We start from the raw sequence: 25544 nt of genomic DNA, 5'->3' as shown, positions 1-25544 counted from the left end.
GAGACTGAAAATTTTATTCGGGATTCACAGAAAACTGCTTCAACCAGGAGATGATTGAATGTGAAGAACAGAATACAATGAATTCAAAAAATCAACATGAAATGATCCACAATGTTTCCACAGAGTCATGTGAAATATTCCAACTAGTCATTCCATATAGATTAAGATTCCAACTCCTTTGTAAAGAAGTACCTATGGAACCGACAGTGTTCCACTTCTGACATGTGGTCTATTCTATGTATCAATTTTGAATAATAAGAACACATTATTCAGACACACATTTAAGCAACTGGTCTCTTTCAATCATGTTGTGGAAGGAGGGATACGCTCTCTGCTTTGATTACAAAGGGTCCCATTCTAAATAACTGATAAAAGCCACTTCACCATTCTCTGTGGGGTGTTACAGTGGAGATGTTGTGTCCCTTTCACAGACCTCTGAATAAATTAAAATAATAAAGAAGCACACTTCCAGGTTTTTCCTATTTTGACTCCTAAAACCCATTCACAGTTTACACCAATGTTTACCAATCCTGGTCCCCCTAACCCTAACCCTGCCCTGCATGGTTTAGATGTTTTCCTCCTCCACCACACCTGATTCAAATGATCAGCTCGTCATCAAGCTCTGCAGTGGCCTGATAAGGAGCCACTCATTTGAATGTTGGAGCAGGAAACATCTAAAACATGCAGGGCAGTGTTCCCCGAGGACCAGGATTGGGAAACACTGGTTTACAACATAAAATGATCAAAATGTTTCCACTGAGTCATGTGAAATATTCCAACTAGTCATTCCAGCATAAACACATGACGAATCCAAGGTATGAATCAAATCAAAGAACATTAGATTTCAGGACTGTTCTCTTCAAAAACACTCAAGTGTGAAAGTTGGATGGAGCTCCAGCTCAGCAGAAGATTTCTCCACTGTGTCGGAGTTCAGTGTGAGTAACATCCTCTGTACAAACTGATTAGAATGACAACAACAAGCCAGGAATAGGAGACACAATCATATCACACTGATACAACATTTTCCTCATGGAATACTTTTACTGCTGATACATGAACTACATTTTACTGACAACTGATAACACTACTAATATGTTGGTGTTGGTACTTTGACTGAAGTCAATAATCGCAATACTTCCTCCACCATGTTTCTGATTGGAAATATCAACTGGATATTACACTGAACACACTCACAATCAAACAACTGATTCATGTTTAAAGATCAGATCAGCTAAAAGATCACAATCATGTTGATCATCTACAGTACTAAGTCATCTAACTTATTTTCCAGATCCTGTTTATTCTTCATGTATCTCAGTGCTGCTCTGGTTCCTTCATCCACTCTGTTTTTCATCTCCTCCAGTTTCTGGACCTTCTCTCTGTCTCCTCTCTCCTTCATCTTGTCAATCAGGAAGTCCAAGTGGACATGAGTGGAGACTGAATTAACATTCAGGGCAATCTGCTCCAGGTTGACAACATGTTTGTAGGCCTCATCCAGGAGCTGGGACTTCTGTGATGTCAGTTGGTTCATTTCTTTCTCAATATTTTCCAAAAGGTTCAACTTCTTCCATCTTTCTGCCATATTCTTCCCATACATCTGTATAATTTCAGCTTCAGTTTTCTTAACTCTCCTCGTCTTGGTCACATATTTCCACTTTTCTTTCACATGAGCTGATACAGGACACTTGTTGGTACAAACAGTACACTGACCTGTCTTCATGACCTTACATTTTTCAGGTCTTTTGGCCATTGTGCATGGATAGTGACAGTTCTCCTCACACACTTTACAAGAGACAGCTCCTTTATGAAGCATGAACCCCCACATCCCACCACCAATAGGTTCTTTTTCTATGTAGAACTCATCAAATTCTACAGTGAACTTTTCATTCTTCTTCATCTCTTCTTCATGTTTCTTCACCTCTTCTTGAATCTGTTTGATCTTTCTCTGTTTCAGTTCAGTCAGGTTGATTCTCTCTTCCAGGTTTGGGATGCAGGCTGTCAGTCTGATATGTTCATTCAGAACATCCACAGTTTTCATCAGTTTCCGAGGAGCAGTTTTTTCCAGAAAATCTGTGAACTCTCTCATTCCTTTTACTGATATTTGATCAGCATGTTTCAGGTATTCTTCTTCCTCTGTTCTGTCTTCACTCTGACAGTTGTTAAACAGGAAGTGAAGAGGTTGATTCTTCTCATTTTTTGCACATTTAACTTTTGCAGCTTCAAGAGCTTCAAGAGCATTTCTAGGTTTTCTTCCATCTGAGTGTGTGATGAGAGCTATGATGTTTTTCTCCAGGTCTTTTCCAAACAGAGACGTCACTGAATTTAAGATGTATGACAGTCGGTCATTCAGTCGATTCTCACTGTTCTTCACCACCAAACCCACTGCAGTAACTTCATGAACTCCATCATCTGATCTAAACAAGTCAAATAATCTCTGATTGATGATGAGATCATGTTCAAGTCCTCTGGTGTCTCCATATCCAGGAGTATCGATGATGGTCAAAGAGTAGGGCAGAGTTTCATCTTCAAAACCAAAGATCTGGTACACGATCACATCTGATGTCTGACTTTCTGTTTGTCTTCTTTCCTCTTCCTCTATGATCTTAAACCAGACGTCATCCTCAAACTTCACTCCCATGGTGTAGTTGACCAGAGAGTTGATCAGAGTAGATTTTCCTGTTCCTGATTCTCCAGTCAGTAAGATGGTTCTATTGGTCTTGTTCAAGTTTCTTTCTCCAACAGTCATTCTAGTCAGAGATCCAATCTCCTCTTTCTTTGGTTTCAGCTGGTAGATAGAAGGAGATCCTGAGGAGATCCGATTACTTCTGGAGATGATGTCCTGATATTTTGAGGGGATTTTAGAGTTCCTGTTGAAAAAGTGAAGCATTACATGTTATAATTTAACAGATTATTTATATATTGACTTTTTCAACACACATAATTGTATATAAGCAAGGGCATCAAGGTCAGAGACAGGATAGTAAGGCTGGGTTCAAATCATTCCTTACCATCTGCCATAGATTAAAGATCATCATTCAGTAAGCTGAACTCCAGGAACCTCCAAGGCTGGCTAACAATATTATGAGAAGGACCTTAGTCCACTAGAAGACACACTTTGTGTGTGTGCACGCGCGCATGTGCGCGTGTGTTTGTGTGCGTGGGCCTAGGCTGCAGGGGGACGATGTACTGAGGACATGTCCTCTCCTCTTTCTTCTCTGGCTCCTGTCCTCTAATATCTTATCATTTTATTTCTATCTCTTATAATTTACTAACCACTGTGTCTCCCTCTCTCCCCTCCATCTTCTTGTGAGGGTCTCCGGTCTGGAGTGCTGAATATCTGACCTGTGGAGTTCTAAGCTACATCTGCTGCCGTGGCCTCATCAACCAGCCCAGTCTTCATGGTCTGGAGTGCTGTGTATCAGACCTGTGGAGCTCCATAAACTACATCTGTCCCAGTCTTCATGTCGTCCTCCAGTTGTCCACTCCTACCTAGATGAACGATTCACCAACCTGCCCATGATTCCTGTTATACTCACAAACTGTCACAGATCATCAGCTATGTGTTATATTACTAGACCCTACATGTTTCCTTCAGCTTGATGTTTGTATCTATGACAGAAGTTAGTTTATCTTGTTTCTCCTGTTCTTCTTTTCTCTCTATCTTCACTGGTTCTAACCGGCTGATCTTCAGCAGATGGTTCCTCCATATGAGCTGGTTCTGCTTAAGGTTTCTTCCTGTTAAAAGGGAGTTTTTCCCTCAGGCTGCTCTGGAGGTTTCAGGCTGGTTTTTATGAAGCGTCTTGAGATGATTTGAATTGTTATTGGCGCTATATAAATAAAACTGAATTGAATTGAATTGAATCGAATCGAATCACAGCATGAAACCAAGGAGTAAACACATGAAACAACCAATCAATCACCTCCATACAATTGGGCCTCCTTGCTGCCACTAACAACACCTGAGCTAATAACATGCAGTCAGTTCCTTTGTTTGAAGAGAATAAAACTTAATTTAGACCCACAGCCACCATTTGATACCAGCACCAGCTTGGTTTTCTGCAAGTGCCACTGCTGTGAGACAAACCGAGGAAAGATGTCACAAGTGTAGGTTTATATGGAAAGATGGATGATGATAATGATGATGTCACAAAAGAACATGTGACCTGGAAACAAAGCCTATATATCAGCGAGACTGACTCTGTTGACTCCAATTTTTGCCAATCACTATTAGAAGTTAATAAACCACACATAAGCCAAATACTCATCTTTAGTGGGACTTTATTTCACAGAACACATCTGTACCAAACAACACCGTGGAACAACCCCACAACACACATCTGGGGTGTAGTTTATATAGTCTTCTTGTGTGTCACATGTTTTGTGCTGAGCAATATTCATTAATACACAGGATGAGATCCCTTGCACAATCCCTTGTGCCATGATCTAAGGCAAAACTCCTTTAGAAGCCAGGTCCAATTGGAGAACCAACCAGCAGACCGGTGGTCAGCTACTAACTAACCTAGCCACCAGCAGCAGGTAATAGAGATGATGGAAATGCGACTACACTTGGACCAGACATCTCTTCCTTCTGCTTCGGAGGTGGCAACGGACATAACGCCATTCTGACATTAGGTCCTAATTGTCAGGATGGCAACACATAGCCCTTTAATCAAACGTCCCATCATTCCGAAAATATTTGCCTCCTAAGGTCCTAATAATGGTATATTATCCGTCTTCCATACCGACAAATCTTTTGTGGCCTTTACACATCACATGCAACATTAATTATTACATTAACATGCAGAGACTGATAACTGTGATGCCGCTCCATTAGACAAAAAGTTGGAATCTGAGAACAACATTACGATCACCTCCACTGACAAGCGACCTCCTCCCTGTCCTTTTCTAAAACTGTTATGATCAGACATTAATGACATTAATGACAGGCAGCCATAGACATCGGAACTAGGGAGGCAGGGGTGCGGCCGCCTCCCTGCACTCAATCAGCCTCCCTACTCACAGCACACTTCATACAAAAAAAAAAAGAATCTGAATTTAAACTCTATTTATCTGACTTACATTTATCTCACATAATGCATAATGCATAGTATGGATTAAGTCAGGCTGCATCAGAAGTATGCACATTTCCCTATGGAAACTAAAACCGTGTTGGAATGCCTGGACGAAACTTTGTCGGAATGGCGGGATGTACGTATGTCGGAATAGTGACACGTTGAATTGTAGAATGTCGGAATTGCAGGATGTAACCCTGCCTCGGACCAGGCATCTCTTCCTTCTGCCTGTCAAAATAACACTATCAGATACCAGCTAATTAGTCTAACCACCAGCAGTAGGTAAGAAATAATGGGAAGAAGGCTTAACAGTGAGCCATGTGCCTTTGAACCAACAGATTAGATTAATTTTACTATAACTGCTAACTATTGACTGTACATAGCTAGCCTTACCTTTAGCATGCTCCCCAGTTAGCATGATTCCTCCGTAGCCACAACCACTGACTCGCTGGCTCCGCTGCCAGGGACATATTCTTTACAGTGACCCTCTGTTCTTTTCCATGAATGCCCAACTCACACAGGAGAGCAATGGCAGATTTCGACACAAATCCACGGCAGCCGACCTCCACTGGGCGCACATGAGCGCTCTAGCCTCGCTGCTCCGCTTCCGATTTCAACTCCTCATATCTATCTCTCTCGTCTCTTCAACTCTGTTTTCCCACCGGACAGTTAACTCCACAAAATAAACTATCCTTTCTTTCTCAGACCACAACAGCACGTCCGGCCTTTTAAGGGTCACAGCTATCTGTTGTGGGACGCTCAGGGCGCCATCTAAATCGGTCCTCCGCTCCCAGGCTCCGCCCACACTTAGCTGCCCTACATTATGCCTGCGCCTCCCTGATCTGGCTTTATCTCCCTCCTGAACAAACATAATATGCTTATTCTCTTTTCTAGCAGCTGAGGAATTTGCTTCAATCCGTTTTTCCTCAACTGTAGCTTCTAAGCATTTCAGAACCTGGTTGTGGCGCCAGGTGTATCTCCCTTGGGAGAGACTAACCTGACAAAATGTGGCTGAGCGTACATACACAAGAACAAAGTGGGCAGGCAGTATCCTCCCCTAACCACCAGTTTAGGTTCTGGGGAGATGGCAGCACATCATAAACTGCCCCCCCATCATAAATCTAATCCTACTAGCCTCCATGCTCCACAGCTCTCTTCACGACACCTTCCTTTTCTCTACACTCTCCCAGTTCACCCACTGTCCTTGCTTAGCCTGCGACACTGCCTTCATGCATCTCATTGCTTCCTCTTGCCAATGAATTTCCTCCACAACCATCTTCCTCTTTTCCGCCATGGACACCTTGCTCCCTGCCTCTGCACACAGTCCCAGGCCTCCACGCCCTTGCTGCACATGCCCCATGATATCCCTGAGCCTGAGGGCAGCCTACGCCTCCTGAACCGCATCTCTTGGGTTCCACTTCCTCCCTGTCTTAACCGTGGGGGCTGTCCGCCTGATACTGGATCTTTTGACTGAGTAAGAGTCATCTCCAGTCTAGCCTTAGCACACTTAAACTCCTCTTTTAGACTAGTTACTGGGAGCTCAAGTATGTCTTTCCCATACAAGGCTGCACCACTTAAGCAGCGTGGGACACCAAGCCATCTCCTAATTGATGAGTTAATCATCCTTTCAAGCTTCTCAACCTTTATCAGAGAGACCTCATATACTTTCAGTGTCCACATTAGTCGGGTCAAACTGGATACACCATAACCTCATCTTTCCTGGGAGCCCTGACCGGTCTATGCTTGAAATGCCTTGAATCATTTCTTGTCTCAATCCCTCAAACAGTGCTACATCGCTGAGACTTGCATCATACAACCTTCCCAGACTCTTCATTGACTTCTCTAGCGCTGTGGGAATCACCTCCTCATTTATAACAAATTTCTTATCTACTACCTTTCCTTTAACGACTGGGATACTCCTAGACTTACTCGGCTTCACCTTCATCCTAGCCCACTGCAAGTTGCTGTTTAAGTTATCCAGCAGTCTGCTACTACATGGAGCAGTTGACGTCATGGTCGTACTCTGCTGTAGTAACGCAGAGCTGTATATCTGCAAAGACTGCTTTGACTAGGCCTTTGATACTGCCTGGAAAAAATCAAGAGCTTCCAAAAACAAACTGTGAGGAACTGAACCAAACACGTTAGCCAGGTCTAGAAATACAGCATGCAGGTCACTCTTTTCTCACTTTGCTAACTGGATTTGGTTCCAAATCATACTGGTGTGTTCTAAGCATCCAGAAAAGCCGGGGATTCCAGCCTTTTGCACCGAAGTACAGATCGAGCCATTTTCCTCCAAGTACCTAGACAGCCTCTGTGCCACAACACTGAAGAAGATCTTCCCCTCAACATTAAGTAAATTGATCGGTCTAAACTTATTTATCTCTACTGAGCCCTTCTCTTTGGGAATGAAAATCTCCCATGCTCTACGCCGTGCCTTGGGAATGACTTCTTTCTTCCAAACTACCTTCATCAATTTCCAAAGAAATCTCAATACATCTGATGCACTTTTATCCAGCCGATACGGGACTCCATTAGGTCCCGGGGCTGAAGAGGCTCTTGCACGCCTCACCACCTCCTGAACCTCTTTCCACCTTGGTGGGCTAACATCACACTGACTGCCTATTTCTCCGATTGGTGGAATATCAGAGGGGAGTGCCATCTTCCTAAACCTTTCCTTAGCTTTTTTTACCGCCACCAAGTACTCCTCAAGTTCCTGCTTTGGCATAGAGGTATGCAACAAATGGTAGTTTTATGTGTGTATTGTGTTCTTTTGGTTACTCAACTTGATCTACTCAATATAATCATGTTTTCCTGGTTTTGTGCCTGAAAATTGATCTAAACAAGACTGACTAAGCAAGATGTGCCTGGTGTGTGAGATTCTTCCTGACCTATTATTTTTAGTGTTTCCTTACAATCTTTTTACTGTATAGACGTCTATCCATATATACATATAGAGTCCTATTCTCTGTTGACATACTGTATTTATATTGTTATTGTGTATATATGCTGTGTTCTTTCAAAAATCCTTGAAAAGATACTGTACAGTGTTAATGGCCTCCTGGATGACAACAATACTCTTGAGGTCTACCAGTCCGGTTTTATAACCCTGCAAACCCTACTTTTTAAGTCATATCTTCTCCTTAGCCTTGAACATCATGAAAGACGTTGAATTCATTTAATTTCTTATTGTTTTTACTGCACGGCTGCTGTTGTCTTGTTGTCTTTTATTTAAGTCTTCTGTACAGCACGTTGGTGTTTTTTAAAGCACTTTGTAAATAAAGTTGGATTGGATTGGATATATAATGTTGTGTTAATGGTACAGTACTTACTGTGTTTCCATGGTGATGCTTGATAACGGAGGCTGTGAGGATCAAACACGTGATGGCATCTGGATAAAACAAAAAAAACATCACAGCTTCTTTTATGACATAAAGACAAAAACAGACCATTACATTTAAATCCCACACTGATCCCCTTTCTAAATCTGCCAACTTTGCGGTACATGCATGGACAAAAATATACTACTACTACTAATATAGTTCATTTGCACGTACTGTAGTAGCTGAACATCCATCACAATCTCCCTTCTCTTGATTCCTTCCTAATCTGACCTGTGGGAGCTGCATGTCATCATTGACTGTGAAGGTGGTGTCCAGGAAACAATGTGCCTGTCACAGAAAATTTGAACCCCAGGTGTGATTGTGTATTTCTTCTCTTGCTCTTTAATAAGGGCTACGGGGGCGTAACCCTTTTGAGCATTTGCTGATTGATTGTGTTGGCCCGTTGCCAAAATCAAAGTCAGGGAGTCTGTATCGTTTTACAGTTCTGTGTCAAACAACTGGATATCCAGCTGTGTTTCCCTTATGCAACATAACAGCCAAGTCAGTGGTGAAAGCATTAATGTGGTTCACTGCTGTTTTTGGTATTCTTAGGGTTATTCAAAGTGACCAGGGAACCAATTTCACATCAGGAAGGTTTGCAGAAATGTTGGGGAAGCTTCATATTAAACATATTCAGTCCGCTGCCTACCCTCTGCTCTTAATTTGCTTCTTCAGGTACCAGAATCAGAATCAGAATGTATTTGTCATTGTGCAGCAGTACGACAAAATTAAAGCTAAAACCTTAAAGTGCCATCACATAAAAAGACAGACAAACGATACGCAATAACAATACCAGTGCAGACATCAGTCATTCAATGTTAAAAATATAAAAAGATAAATGAAATAGAAATTGCAATAAATAAGTTAATGAATAAATTATGTATTTATGTATGTCATGTATGTACATTTATATAATGCAATGTTGTCAGTCTCTGTTTCAGTTCAGTATTGTGTTGGCTTTGGGATAAAAACTGTTTTTCAGTCTGTTTGTTCTGGACTTAATGCACCTGTACCGCTGTCCAGAGGAAGGCAGTGTGAACAGGTGATGGCCTGGGTGAAAACTGTCCTGAATAATTTTCCTGGCTCTGTTTGAGCAGCGGGAGGTGTAGATGGTGTCCAGGGAAGGCAGAGGGTGGCTGATGATCCTCTGTAGCCTCTTCTTGTCTGCCTCAGTGCAGCTAGCATACCACACTGAGATGCAGTAAGTCAGGAGGCTTTCAATGCAGGCTCTGTAGAAGGTCTCCAGCAGCTTGCTCTCCAGGTTGTTCCTCCTGAGCACCCTCAGGAAGTGGATCCACTGCTGGGCCTTCTTGACCACTGCTGTAGTGTTTGAAGACCAGGAGAGGTCATCAGAGAGTGCTAGCAACATGTCTGAGCTTCCAGGTGTTGCTATATGACCTCTGTAGTTGGTAATGCCCTGTATGACCTGCCACACCTGCTGTGGGTTATTGTCTGAGAAGTGGTTCTCGATCTTCTTCTTGTGAGCCACCTTAGCCTCCTCTCTTCAGGTCAGCCTGGGCAGCACTGTACAGCTCTCTGTTCCCTGATCTGAAAACAGAGTCACGGGCCCGAAGGAGCATGCGGACATGGCCGGTCATCCAGGGTTTGTTATTGGGGAAGACACGTATGCATTTATCCACAGTGACACTCTCAATACAGAACTTGATGTAGGACAGGACTGACTCTTTATATGTTGCTAGGTCCTCATGTTCGAATACGTCCCACATAGTGTGATCGAAGCAGTCCTGTAGTTGAGAGAGTGCATGCTGGGGATAGGTCGTGATAGTCTTTGTGACCGGTGGTGATCTGTATCTGAGGGGGGTTTATGCTGGAGCAAGCAGCAAGCAGAAGTGATCTGACTGTCCCAGGTGAGGGAGAGGGATGGCTCTGTATGCGTGGTTGCTGTTAGTGTAGATGTGGTCCAGAATGTTGTTACCTCTGGTGGGACACTTCACATGCTGGTACAAAGTCGGGAGCACAGATTCCAAGTTTGCGTGGTTGTAGTCACCAGCTATTATGTGGACTCCGTTCGGGTGATCATGCTGTTTTTTGTTTATAGCAGTTAGGTTTCTTCCTGTTAAAGGGAGTTTTTCCTTGCCACCGTCGCCCTCAGGCTGCTTTGGAGGTTTCAGGCTGATTTTTGTGAAGCGTCTTGAGACAATTTGTATTGTTATTGGCGCTATATAAATAAAACTGAATTGAGTTGAATTGAGGGACTGTGTCAGTTATAAAAAATTAAGTTCTTTTTAACAGTTAGACATTATTTGAGTACCACACCTTTGTTTATACTGATAATGTGCAATAACTCATGTTCACTTCATTTTCATATACTTGTACATATTTCCTTATATATTTTCACCATGTGCAATAATTTTGGGGCAAGACTTTTCCCGCTGTGCAATATCCCATATTCAATTCAATGAGCAACAACTCAGAACACAGGTTCACTTATGCTTGTACATGGTCTTATAGTTTTTACATTCTCTTACATTATTGCTTACATTGCTCTTTGTTCTTAACACTGGTTCACTTTGGGTAGTAGCTGCTGTAACGAAACGTAATTTCCCCATGGGATCAATAAAGTAATTCTGATTCTGATTCTGTTTTCAGCAGCCCACCTATCCTCCATGCCACAATCTACAGACCACCCCGTTATTCCTTCTCTTTTATCTGAGACTTCTCCAATCTGTTATCAATTATCCACACATCATATAACAGAGTTTTAATAACTAGTGATTTTAATCTACAAATTGATCTTCGTACTCTGTCCAGAGAACTTTTAAACATTTTACATTGCCTTGATTTTACCCAACATGTCACGCAGCCGACCTACAGCAGGAGGCACACCCTGGACCTGGTCATAGCCTTTGGCCTGTCCGTGGGTGTGTCCTCTGTTATGGATCTTACTGTGTCTGACCATTTCTGTGTTTTTTAACATTGTTCATTTTAACCGTGGCCCCTGTGAGAACGGTGAGGAAATGCTACCTTACGCAGGTGAGGCCTCTGCTGAAGAAGAACAACTTAGACCCCAACACTTTTAATAACTATCTGCCAGTATTCAACTTATCATTTTAAAGTATAGTTTTTATTCAAGTAAATGATTTCTTGAGTAAAAACAACGTCTTAGAATAGCATCAGTCTGGTTTTAGGATGAACCACAGTACAGAGACAGCCCTTTTAAAGATCTTAAATGACATCAGGTGCACTTTAGATAACCATAAACTCACTCATGGTTCTGGTGGACCTAAGGCCACCTTCGATAGATTAGACCATTGTATTTTAATTAACAGACTGAGACACCTGGTCGGCCTCTCTGGTTCTGTTCTTAACTCGTTCATCTCATACCTCTCCGACAGAAGTCTCTTTTTGAGTCTGGATACCTGTTCTTTAGGAACCCATGGGATTGAGTGTGGGGTTCCCAGGGGTCAATTCTAGGCCCAGCCCTCTTTAACTTACACATGATTCCCCTGGGGGGCGTCATCAGGAGACACGGCATCAACTTTTATAGTTATGCTGACGATACACAGCTGTATATGACTGTCTCCTGATGACTTATGACTGATGACTTAAACTGTATTTTAGATATTAAGTTATGGATGGCAGAGAACTTCATGCAGCTCAACCTGGACAAACAGAGGTTTTAGTCATTGGTCCTGAACACCAGAGAGAGAAACTTTTACCGAAACTACAGGATTTTAAGATATCACAATCTGTTAACAATCTGGGTGTTATCTTTGACAAAAACACAACAAAGACAGGTTTCTGCCATCTTGAGAATATAACCAGAGTCTGCCTGTAAAAGCCTTTTATCTCCTGTCATGTGGATTATTGTAATGCTCTGCTCTCTGGTCTTCATAAAAAGACAAATTCCAGTTAACAATTATTACAGAATTCAGCCTCTGGTGTGCTGACGAGGACCAGAGGGCAAGAACACATTGCACCAGGTTTAAATCTCTGCATTGGCTCCCCGTGAGTTTCAGGATGGATTTTAAGGTTGATTTAGTAGTTTTTAAATGTCTTAAGGGTCGTGGAGCTTCTTACTTGTCTGACCTACTTTTACCGTATCAACCCTCACAGACGCTAAGATCCTCCGGCCTTTTATCCAACCACAAGTTAGATCTAGGACACACGGGGAGGCGGCATTCAGTTATTATGACCCCGACTGTGGAACAGCTGGAGAACCTCAGGGCCACAGAGACTGTTGATACTTTTAAAAAGAGGCTCAAGACTCATCTCTTTAATCAGGCTTTTATTGGATTTTATTTACATGATTTTATTTCTTCTTGATTTTGTTTTTATCACGTTTGATGATTTTAATTCATCCTGATTATAATTATTTATTTTCACAGTTGATTTATATTTATGTTGTTTTACATGGCTTATTTTAACTTGGTTCATTCATTTACTTTTATAACTCATGGACAAAGGATTTTAACTTATTATTTCTTTCTTTATGTCCATATGGTTAAGGGCTGGGACCCCCCTCGGCGTGGAGATGTGCAAGACAAACAAACTCCAACAAACGACTGCATACTGATGTCCAGCATGATAGACCCTGGTAGTTTTTGTTTTTTGTGAAATAATTTAGTTTCTATGTGCAAAGTTAAATAATGTAACGATCCAAAATAGAACTAAGATGTTTTGTGAAAGCTGTGTTAAAAAATCATTGATCTGTCTGAAAAAACAAAAACATAAAATTCATAGGGGTGCTGCCCCATTCTGCAACCGCACAAACTGCAGTTGTTGGTTCAGGTAGTCCATAACCCAGGAGGTAAGGAGATGGTCCAACCCCATCCCCTCCATTTTGTTCCCCAGGATATCAGGTCTGATTGTATTAAAGGCACTAGAGAAGTCAAAGAACATCACTCTAACATAACCCTCGGACTCATCCAGGTGAGTGAACCCTGTGGACCATGTAGAGCACTGCATCTTCAACTCCTCATCAGATGGGAGGAGAGGGCCACTGTTCTGTAGTCATTCATGTCAACTAGCTGCTTTACTTTAGGGACCGGCAACATGATCTATCCCTGCCATTCCCTATACATTACCTCAAAGAACATAAAGCAATACAGTTATTTTCCAGTTCTTGTGAAGTAATAAAACCCATTATATTAAAATGTCAGACTGGCTTTACAGAAAAATACATGTTAAGCTGTTCTCAAAGGGAATATAAGAACTTACGTAAACTGCATCTGTTGCCCTTGATTCACTCGATTAAAAAATGTATATATACAATGTACAATGATTTCTCATCAGTTCTACCAAATTTATTCATAGGGCAATATAATTTCATAGGTGGAAAATGTAATAATTTGTAGGTTTTTGAAATCTAATAAGTTCTAATGATTATGACAGAAGGATTATTTGGAAAGGATCTAATGTCATTACTTTAAATTGGACAAAGCCTATTCCAAATTTATGAAATGGCCTGTTTGACCTGAAGCTAAAGAAGCACACTTAAAACCATCAGCAAGATTTAAAATGTGACAGAATTGCTCAAAAACAGATTTAGTTTGGAGGTGGATCAGTGTTCCTTTTTTAGGAACGAAATGAAATGACTGCCACCACAGATGGTGATAGCCAGTGGTTGACCTCCCACCTAAGTTCTCATCTTATATTCCTCCTGGCATGAGGGGCTGGTCAGAATGGTTCTGGCTCTGAATGCATGAACAGACTGCTGCGCCCCCGAGTGACAGACTGTCTCAGGACTAACACAGAGACAATGAACCATTCACATTCACACCTAGGTTCAATTTAGAGTCACCAATCAGCCTAACGAGCATGTCTTTGGAAGGGGGAGGAAACCGAAGTACCTGGAGAAAACCCACGCAGACACAGGGAGAACATTCAAACTCCCCCTAGAAAGACCCGAGCTGGACTCGAACCTGGACCTTCTCAAATTTTTAATATGTTAACATAAATAATAAAATTACTACAAGGTAATTTATCACTACAGAGAACTTATGATGCATTTGAAGTAAGGTTGATGGGCCCTTTTGAGATATCAGAATGTGTTGTTTGTTCTAATTGAATGAATGTTGAGTGATTGAAATAACCATTGAAACAACCAGAGGTACCCGACTCAGGTGAAGGATCAGGACAGTGTGGAGCAGGAGGATCTTGTCAAGATCGAATGTTGGATAGTGAGGCAGAGAAAGAGATGGGCAGAACGATCAGCAAGAGCAGACAGAAGAGCAGGCATCAGGGTTGCAGATGGAATTTGTGAAGCAGTCTAAAGTTCCACCATCAGTAGAGAAAGTAATCACAAGATCAAAATTTAAGGATGATGGGCAAACTGCAATGCTTCCAAAGATCGTTATTGGGGATACAGACGTGTGCAGACCATGGATGCCAGCTGAAGCCAGAGATATGGTGTTAAGTGCTCCTAATCTGATGACTAAACTGAGTAAATATTATTTAAGCAGCGAAGCTGCGAGGAACCCATTGTGTTTCTACGTTTTTTTCTTCTTCTTCTTCTTCTTATTCTTCCGTCTTCTGCCATTGGAGTCTACGGCAGCCCATAGAACCGTATGGTAAAAAGTTGTGAAATTTTGCACATTGATTAAGGACAGGACGATCTTTAATTTGCCTGAGTAACATGTTGCCAGTAAGTACGCTCTAGCACCACCAATGGGTCAAAGTTGGAAGTACATTTGTGTACATAACTTTTGAACCGTATGCCTGAAATTTACAAACAAGGAATCCTTGTGATCCTTGGATGATGCTGAGTTCAGCCTACCCTATGACGTCATAATGCGTCATGATAGATTTTCCGCCATCTTGGATTTTGTCAAAAACCTTTAAAAAGTTTCACGCGTCGCAAATTTTGTCCGATTCTCACGAAAATCGGCACAGACTATCTTTAGACCAAGCCGCATAAAAGTTACTAATTGCTGTCCTCGCCTTCACATTTGTACGCCCACTACAGCCAATCAAATGTGGCAGCGAAGGCGCCGTTTTCGATGTGAGCTCATATCTCGGCAACAGTGAGACACATTGACATCACATTTGAGAATATGGGTCTTGACTCGGTCCCAAGTGGACACGATGAATTTGGTGTCGTTTGGCCTCTAGGGGGTGCTGTAATTTGAAAAACGTGTCTTTTGCTCATATTTCTTGACTGGTTTGTATTTGAAATGACTTTGTGACATCCACACGTACTATAGGGTGCCCCATTGATAGTTAATGTCAAGTTTTGGTGTTAGCCAATCGTTGTCGACGGTTACGCCACCAAACAGGAAATTTGCGTGTGTCTCGACGACGCTTTGACTTCCGAAGACCAAACTTGGTCGCACACTTTGGGACCCCCTCCGAAATGCGCAATAAAAATCTGGTGTCATTCGGCCACTAGGAGGCACCGAAATTAACAAAATTGCGTTTTTGCTCTTTTCTCTTTACATGTTAGGATTTCCGACTAGATTTTCATGTTTGCTGATACTGTGGAATGTCCCCTTTCAGGGGCTGGCAAAACTTTTCACGCAATCATAAGAATTTGGCCACCATATTGGATTTTGTCAAAAACCTTTAAAAAGTTTCACGCGTCTAAAAATTTTCTCTGATTCCCAAGAAAATCGGCACAGATTATCTTCAGACCGAGTTGCACAAAAGTTACTTAGTGGCATTTTCATTGTCCAATCCGTTTGCCCGCAACAGCTAATCAAAATTGGTGGCGAAGGTTCCAGACAGGATGTGAGGTCATATCTCGGGAACGCTTTGATATATCAAAATAAAATTTGCCCGTACATCTCCATCACCCACCCTAAGGAGATGTGCCAAATTTGGTGTCATTAGGCCACTCGGGGGTGCTGCAGTCATCAAAAATTATGCATTTTTTACATCTGTCCCACCAGGGGGAACTCAAAAGCCACACATTTCGGCCCAGCGGGATATGATGTCATATCTCGGGAATGTTTAGACATATCGAAATGAAATTTAATAATCCGTCTGCAGACCCTGCCTCGACGACACTTTGGTGTCATAAGGCCACTCGGGGGTGCTGCAGGTGGCAAAAATATCGTGTTGACTCATATAACTTGATGTGTTTGCATGTAGGTCTGAACTACTTTTCATTTCCCACTACGGGGAGCTCAAAGACCACACATTTTCAACTGCCTCTTCATATGAACCACTGCTTGCCCAATTTTTTTCATATCTCTCCCACAGGGGGAGCTCAAAGACCGCACATCTCTGCTGTTTTCTAATTTCTGTTCATATGAACTGCTGACGGCTGGGTGTTTTGCATCTCCCCATGGCGTCATCTTGCTGTATGGAGTCCATAACTGCTTGGACCCCTCATTGCTGCATGCAGCTATATTTATTATTATTCTTCCGTCTTCTGCCATTGGAGTCTATGGCAGCCCATAGAACCGTATGGTAAAAAGTTGTGAAAATTTGCACATTGATTAAGGACAGGATGATCTTTAATTTGCTGCGTTACATGTTGCCAGTAAGTACGCTCTAGTGCCACCAATGGGTCAAAATTGGAAGTACATTTGCATATGTAACTTTTGAACCGTAAGCCCGAAATTTACAAAGTATTCTTGTGATCTTTGGATGATGCTGAGTTCAGCCTACCCTATGACATCATAATGCGTCATGATAGATTTTCCGCCATCTTGGATTTTGTCAAAAACCTTTAAAAAGTTTCAGACGTCTTTAGACCAAGCCGCACAAAAGTTACTAATTGCCGTCCTCGCCGTCGCATTTGTACGCCCACTACAGCCAATCAAATGTGGCTGCGAAGGCGCCATTTTCGATGTGAGCTCATATCTGGTGTGACATATTGACATCACATTTGGCAATATGGGTCCTGACCCGGTCCCAAGTGGACACCATGAACCATTGGTGTTGTTTGGCCTCTAGGGGGCGCTGTAATTAGAAAAACGTGTTTTTTGCTGATATCTCTTGATGGGTTTGTATATGAAATGACTTTGTGACATCCACAGGTACTATAGACGGGATGTGAGGTCATATCTCGGGAACGCTTTGACATATCAAAATAAAATTTGCCTGTACATCTTCAGCACCCACCCCAAGGAGATGTGCCAAATTTGGTGTCATTCAGGCACTAGGGGGCGTTGTAATTAACACAATTGCGTTTTTGCTCTTTTCTCTTAATGTATTAGGATTTCTGAGTACATTTTCATGTTTGCTGATACTGTGGAATGTCCCCTTTCAGGATCTGGCAAAAGTTTTCACGCAATCGCAAGAATTTGTCCGCCATATTGGATTTTGTCAAAAACCTTTAGAAAGTTTCACGGGGTCACAAATTTTGTCTGATCCTCACGAAAATTGGCACAGATTATCTTCAGACCGAGCCGCACAAAAGTTACTTAGTGGCACTTTCATTGTCCAATCCGTTTGTCCGCAATAGCCAATAGAAATAGGTGGCAAAGGTTCCAGACGGGATGTGAGGTCATATCTTGGGAACGCTTTGACATATCGAAATGTAATTTTAATAATCCGTCTCCAGACCCCGCCCCTACGGCACTTGCCAAATTTGGTGTCTTTAGGCTTCTCGGGGACGCTGCAGGTAGCAAAAGTGTCGCGTTGCCTCATATACCATAATATATTTGGATGTACGCCTGAACTGCTTTTTATTTCACAGTAGGGGGAGCTGAAAGACCACACATTTTCTACTGTCTCTTCATATGAACCACTGCTGGCCCATTTTTTTCACATTTGTCCAACCAGGGGGAGCTCAAAGGCCGCACATCTCGGCTGTTTTCTCATTAGTGTGGGTGCCCAGAGGGCGTCATTCACGCCATGCCTGCTATAAATTTTCGTGCTGATATTATTAAACTGCCAAAAATTTCCCCATAGAAATGAATGGGACGCCAGGAGGGCGGCCATTTTCCAAGCGTGCAATGCATTCTGGGAGTCGTAGTTTCCGTCACTTCTCCACTGTGTTTTGGCATTGCAATCTCACAAATTTTGTCCTATGAACATTGTAAATTACATTCCCAGATGCCGTTCATTGGCGCCTCTAATTAGGGCCCGGCAGATGGCGCTCGTTGCTACTGCAACAATTTACTGACGCTTTTAGTGAACTGAGGCAGAGGTCTATCAACGATTACAAGCATCATTACTCACTGAATTCTCAACCCATTTTTTTAATCCCTTTGGTTTATTAGAAATGTCTGACATTTATTTATGATACTATATAAATTGGTCGAATTGAAAATGCAGATCATGTGCAACGCCACTGAAAGGCTTGTAGGCATTTATCAAAACGGATTGATATTAATGTTATTTAATGATGTTAATGATATATTTAAAAATAACACCTTACAGTATAGATATAATGATCACAATTGCTCTCTTATCCTTACATAAGCCGGTAACAACATACATCAATTTAATTTTCCGAAGCTTTACACATACATTCAATCATAGCAGTTACATGATATAAAACATATTCATCAAATTGGGAACATTTAACAAGACATCTACGGACATAATCATGTACACTTACTTGGAGTTACATCTGGGATCATTGATACATCCGCACACGGCACATCGATTGTATCCAGCCATTGTTATGAATGCAAATGAGGATCATTTTATATAACCCAGAGACTCTCGTTGCGAACACATATCGTGGAAGGGAGCGACGGAAAACCGCCGCATGGTACGCCCGAAATTTACAAACAAGGTGTCCTTGTGATCCTTGGATCATGCTGAGTTCAGCCTACCCTATGACGTCACAATATGTCATTATAGATTTTCCGCCATCTTGGATTTTGTCAAAAACCTTCAAAAGTTTTCATGGGTCTAGATGGGTTTTCAAAAGTTACTAGATGGGTTTTTTAATTTCCACTTCGTTCAACTGCTGCGGCCAATCGAAATCAGCGGCGAAGGCGCCGTTTTCAGTGTGAGTTCATATCTTCGCAACGGTGTGACATATTGATATCACATTTGGCAATATGGGTCCTGACCCGGTCCCAAGTGGACACCATGAATTTGGTGCCATTTTGCACTAGGGGGCGCTGTAATTAGAAAAACATCGTTTTTGCCCATATCTCTTGGTGGGTTTATATTTGAAATGACTTTGTGACATCCACAGGCACTGTGGGGTGCCCCAATGATAGTTAATGCCAACTTTTCGTGATAGCCAATCGTTGTCGGCACTGACTAGGCAGCTGTAATTAAGAAATTGCGTTTTTGCTCTTTTCTCTTGACGTGTTAGGATTTCAGAGTAAATTTTCATGTTAGTTGAAACTGTGGAATGTCCCCTTCCAGGATCTGGCAAAACTTTTCACGCTATTGCAAAAATGTGGCCATCATATTGGATTTTGTCCACAACCTTAAAAAGATTCATGGGTCGCAAATTTTGTCCGATTCTCACGAAAATCGGCACAGATTATCTTCAGACCGAGCCGCACAAAAGTTACTTAGTGGCAGTTTCATTGTCCAATCCGTTTGCCCGCTACAGCCAATCAAAATTGCCGGCTGAGCTGCCAACCAGGAAGTCAGCTCGTATTTCCGCCAATCCTTCGCCGATTGGCTCGGAACTTCCCGTCTGGCCTTATGGCCAATTGGCCGATGTGCTTGGACCCCCTCATTGGTGCATGCAGCTATATTGATTTAATTTAACTGCTTATTTTTTTCTTTTAATTACTTGCAGAGAAATCTAACCAGTGCTGTTTAGAATTTTAAGAGTTCAATCAAATTATCGAAAATGTGTGGCACTTTGTTAATTCAATCTGACAATAGTACTATAGAGATTGTCCGGCCGACAAACCATAGTCTTCCTACAATATGGCCACAGCAAATAGTTGAATAGTCCTGTGTTACACGGATAAAAGAGAAGACACACTACATACTGTGTGGCTTTCTGCATTTGGTCCTGTGTTTACTCCTGTGAAGATTCATGCTGCCTACAAACTCCACCAGAACACAGTGGAGCTACGAACTCTGGTCCGTATAAAGTGGATCAAACAGCTCTGGTGTGAAAGTGACCTGAGTTTCTCACGTCTAAATTGGAAATCACATAGTAGATTAAATAGTTTATGAACTTATAAAAAAGCTCTGCATAATAGTAGAACAGCATATTATTCACTGTTAATAGAAGAAAACAAGAAGAATCCCAAGTCTCTTTTCAGCTCTGTAGTAATGACTTCATCAGCTTCTTTACTCTAAGATTGTAGGAATTAGAGAAAAGACTCAAGGCTTCCTTCCTCCAGCTGAAGCGACCTCTCTGAACTTAATTCAGTAATTACAGTGCTCAGGGCAGTAATCAAGAGGCAACAACAAACCACTCACTGCCTTGAGTTTTAACATCGAAAGACTGTTCAGTTTCCACTCTGTATAAAAAATCTTTTTTTTTTTTAATTTAGCATTTTAGAAACATATATAAAAGACTGAACTCAGTTGTTTTCCCTCTAACTCCAACATTTGAACTGGTCTTACCTGGTGTCAGGAAGCTCTGTGATGCTGAGCCAAGAAGAACAGAGAGGAGTGAGAGCTTAGAGGTTTTATCTTTCAACAGAGGGAGGAACAGACGCTGTGGTCACATGACTTCAGAGAAGCTTTAACTAGAACCCTCCGATGAACAGATGAAGGCATTAATAATGAGAACTGAACCAAAGGATGAGTCCCTAGTGAGTCAAAGGAACGAAACAACCTAAAACAAATGTTTTTATGACTGACATTTTGAACACGTTTGAATCAACAGCTCACATTCATTTTAGTAACAGTGTGTGAAAGCATGTGGCCCAGTATCAGGTTTCAGTCAAATAAATGAATCATAAAACCATCATGTCCTGGTCTTACGATTCCTTCAATCATTAATTCTTACTAAGGTTCACGTAAATTACACAACTGATCTTTGCGTGATAAACTTAATGTGATCACAGTTCAACCAGCCGTCATAAGGAAATGTGGTTATTGCTCTTCCCGCTCAGCTGCTTTCTGGTGCCAGATTCAATCACAGCTTACGGGTGAAGAACAATAAAGTTGTACTGTCCTCATTAACCACTGCTCTTTTCTCTGACCTTCTTATAACAGAGCGTCTCTCAGCAAAGCAAACACTGTTTGTTGCAGATTCAGAGATAAACAGTTCAGTTCCAGCTTAGAATGTTTAATAGAATATACTGAGCAACAGCTTGATTATCTTTGAGACTCTGGGAACAGATCAATTATGTTCATTGTCCAACCACACCTGTCATGTTGGGATGGGGAGATGAGGCCAAGGTTCCAAACAAAAATATTTGGCTAGAGCAGTGGCAGGATGAGAAAATGAAAGAAAAAAACTAGAGATGGGACGTTTGATACGGAGACTCCGAAGCCTGTTTCACTCTGTTGAAGCAGACTGATTCGAAACGCTGTGTGTAGGCTTGTATCAAATCTCCGTAATCACGTGACCGATGACGTTTGAAGCTTCATACGTCACAACGAAACACCGGAAGTGAGGTGGCTGATTCGAATCTTTGGCGCTGCTTCACTCATTATAAGGAGACGCGAAATGCCCGTGTTGCTGCTATAATTGCAGCTAACCACTAGATGTCACCGGTAGGGTCTGTCTTTGATGCTTTGAAGCTTCGAATCTTTTTTCGGTACAATCAGGAAGAAGCCTCAAAAGCTTCACAAGGCTTCATCTGCCCATCTCTAAAAAAAACAAAACAAAAAAAAAAAACAAAAAAACAGACAAACTGGGAACCAAAAATCACAGGAACACTGAAACTGAAGATTAAAACGATGGGACAGAGAACAAAGGGAAAGGCAGGGCCATAAATAGACAAGAGGGCTGAGGGATGACAAGACACAGGTGAAACAGGTGAAACTAATGAGGGCAATCACACCAGGAGAAACCAATAAACAATCACACAAGGAGGCACAAAAGACAGGAAGCCAAGAAACTTAACAAAATAAAACAGGAAACTCATAACACATTCACAAATAAAAGACAAGGACACAGAATCACCACTTACCTCTCTACCTACTAAGCCACAGTCGCCCCATTGTCTCCAACAACAACCAAATCATCATTGCAGTCACGTTCTGAACCTTCACGTCAGCCTGAATCACCTCTATTAGTATGGGATTAAATTTGTCTCATTAATATTTGTCAACGCACAGAGGGTGATCTACAAATATATTTGATTTGCACGCGTGTTTTGCTATCCGCAAATACAAATTTCTGATTAGGGGCTACTCTCACCTACATACTCCATTCATTCATTCAATTTTAAAATGTAGACATAAGCCTTGTTTATTGTTGTATTAATCCTCGTTTTGATAAGTCTTCAGAGCGTGGACTCTCGCTACTTGGAGCGTGACAGTGTGTGTGTGAAATTGTCTGAAACTTTTGTCTTTCCAAGCTCATCCTCATCTTGATGCATCTGCGCGGCTGCCATCTTGTGGAGGGGGACGCCGTTGCAGATGTGCAACGGGCCAGATATGTTCAGCCCGAGGATCCGGCGCTTCCGGATGACGTCACTTCTTGTCAACCACATGATCGTAAAATTCGACCATCTTCGTATTCATTCGGCTCGGCCTGCGAGATCACAATAAAGTTTTTATTTACAATTCTAAACAACACCAGTATAATTTATTTTTCACAATATGTTCGGAAGATATAGGCCAATAAGGGTTTTATTAGGGGCTACAGGGCTTCACCTAAGGACCCAGCCCCTACAGCAGCAAGTTGTAAAACTTACGAAGAATTTCCCATTGAAAATGAATGGGACGGTCGAGAAAAAAAAAACACTCAAAAAAGATAGCTTTTCAAAGGTCGGACCTCCCGCTGTGAGAGCTGCTGCCTGTTTTTTCCTCCCTCGTACGTCTTTGCATATATTGCCGATAAAGTTGCAGTTTGTTGATGACCTGAAGAATGGACCGGTCAAACCCCCGCTCTATCTAAAGGCTGATATTAGAATAAATCACTGTGTCCTGCACAGAGCCTGATATCTGCCACCAAATCCCCTCTTTTCCTCAGATGCAGAGCGCTGTCATGATGGTTAAAGTGTGGGAGATCACAGTCGTCATTCACCTATGCACTTCCATTAACAATCGTATTACAGCATATTTGATTTATTTGATTAAAAAAAAAGGAACAATAATAATCTCTGCCCTTCAGAGATCAGTCTTTATGGAAGAAGATCAAAACTTGTTTTTGAGCTGAAGCTTCTACAATGATCCAGTCTGTCAGGCTTCCAGTCAGAATGTAACAGGCAGATATATTGGTGTCAAAGAGAAAAACCCGGGTCGACGCAGCATTCCAATTCACATCGACCAGTGTTGAGATCCCAGGTTGATTGCAGGGTTGTTGACACTCTTTTGCCCCTTTCACATCGAGTGAAAAACTCACTCGATGTGAACGAGTCAACCCAGGTTTTTTGGTCTTGATAACGTAGCCTTAGTATCCTGTCTCTGACCCTGATTCCCTTGCTCATATATATTTATGTGTGTGTGTTGTTTTCAAAAAGCAACACCTGAATTCAAATTGTAAAAAAAATAGGAAAAAAAAACTCAGCTTATTCAAACTCACTGAAAGTAGGTCATCTGAAATATCTTATTTGATCCAACAATAACGAGACCTTTATTTGCTGTCAAATCTAATTTACTTGAATTGAAATATAAATAATCTGTTAAATTATAACATGTAACACTTTTTCAACAGGAACTCTAAAATCCCCTCGAACTATGAAGACATCATCCCCAGAAGTATTCAGATCTCCTTCTGTTTACCAACTGAAACCAAAGAAAGAAGAGTTTGGAACTCTGATTAGAATGACTGTTGGAGAAAGAAACATGAACAAGACCAATAGAACCATCTTACTGGTTGGAGAATCAGGAGCAGGAAAATCTACTCTGATCAACTCTCTGGTCAACTACACCATGGGAGTGAAGTTTGAGGATAAAGTCTGGTATCAGATCATAGAGGAAGAGGAATGAAGTCAAGCAGAAAGTCAGACATCAGATGTGATCGTGTACCAGATCTTTGGTTTTGAAGGTGAAACTCTGCCCTACTCTCTGACCATCATCGATACTCCTGGATATGGAGACACCAGAGGGATTGAACGTGATCTCATCATCAGTCAAAGATTATTTGACTTGTTTAGATCAGAGGATGGAGTTCATGAAGTTATTGCAGTGGGTCTGGTGGTGAAGGCCAGTGAGAATCGACTCAGTGATCGACTGATGTACGTCTTTGATTCAGTGGTTTCTCTGTTTGGAAAAGACCTGGAGAAAAACATTGTAGCTCTCATCACACACTCAGATGGAAGTAGACCTGTAAATGCTCTTCAAGCTCTTGAAGCTGCAAAAATTAAATGTGCAAAAAAATAGAAGAATCAACCTCTTCACTTCCTGTTGAACAACTGTCAGAGTGAAGACAGAACAGAGGAAGAAGAAGAAGAATACCTGGAAGATGCTGACAAAATATCAGTGAGAGGAATGAGAGAGTTCACAGCTTTTCTGGAAAAAACTGCTCCTCAGAAACTGATGAAAACTGTGGATGTTCTGAATGAACGTATCAGACTGACAGCCTGCATCCAAAACCTGGAAGAGAGAATCAAACTGACTGAACTGAAACAGAATGAGATCAAACTAATCGCAGAAAAACTGAAGAAACACAAAGAAGAGATGAAGAAGAATAAAAAGTTCACTGTAGAAGTTGATGAGGTCCACAAAGAAAAAGAAGCTATTGATGGTGGGATGTGGGGGTTGATTTTTCATAAAGGAGCTGTCTGTAAGGAGAACGGTCACTATCCTGGATGCACAATGGCCAGGAAACCTGAACAATGTGAGGTCATGTACAAAGGCCACTGTACTGTTTGTACCAACAAGTGTCCGGTAACAGATCATGTGAAAGAAAAGTGGATGTGACCAAGATGAGGAGAGTTCAGAAAACTGAAGAAGAAATAAAACAGAAGTATGAGAAGAATAAATCAGAAAATGAGAATAAGTTGAGCCTTTTGGAAAATCTTGAGAAAGAAATGAACCAATTGACATTAGAGAAGTCCCAGCTCCTGGATGAGGCCTACCAACATGTTGTCAACCTGGAGCAAATCGCCCTGAATGTTAATTCAGTGTCCACTCATGTCCACTTGGACTTCCTGATTAACAAGATGAAGGAGAGAGGAGACAG

General features: G+C 41.7%; 2 protein-coding genes across 3 annotated transcripts; one reads left to right on the top strand and one right to left on the bottom strand.

The window, feature by feature from the left end:
- Positions 1-20890, bottom strand: LOC124996283. Of its 2 annotated transcripts, XM_047569117.1 has the most exons (3): positions 20864-20890; positions 8402-8460; positions 1-2867 (listed from the first exon to the last, which is right to left on the bottom strand). In XM_047569117.1, exons 2-3 carry the CDS (start codon positions 8410-8412, stop codon positions 1259-1261), a joined length of 1620 nt encoding a protein of 539 aa, XP_047425073.1. In that variant the 5' UTR covers positions 8413-8460; positions 20864-20890; the 3' UTR covers positions 1-1258. The 2 variants fall into 2 exon arrangements, with proteins under 2 accessions (XP_047425073.1, XP_047425074.1); XM_047569118.1 differs by lacking the exon at positions 20864-20890 and having other exon boundaries at positions 8402-11297.
- A 3271-nt stretch (positions 20891-24161) lies between these two features.
- Positions 24162-25282, top strand: LOC124996985 (septin-1-like). The gene is given in 1 exon segment (XM_047570441.1): positions 24162-25282. A coding segment is annotated over 1 exon segment (1098 nt). The 5' UTR covers positions 24162-24184.
- The last annotated feature ends 262 nt before the right edge of the window (positions 25283-25544 follow it).

The sequence above is a fragment of the Mugil cephalus genome, chromosome 19 (assembly GCF_022458985.1).
Source record: "Mugil cephalus isolate CIBA_MC_2020 chromosome 19, CIBA_Mcephalus_1.1, whole genome shotgun sequence".
NCBI classification, from domain to species: domain Eukaryota; kingdom Metazoa; phylum Chordata; class Actinopteri; order Mugiliformes; family Mugilidae; genus Mugil; species Mugil cephalus.
This window is presented reverse-complemented; position numbering and strand designations above follow the sequence as displayed.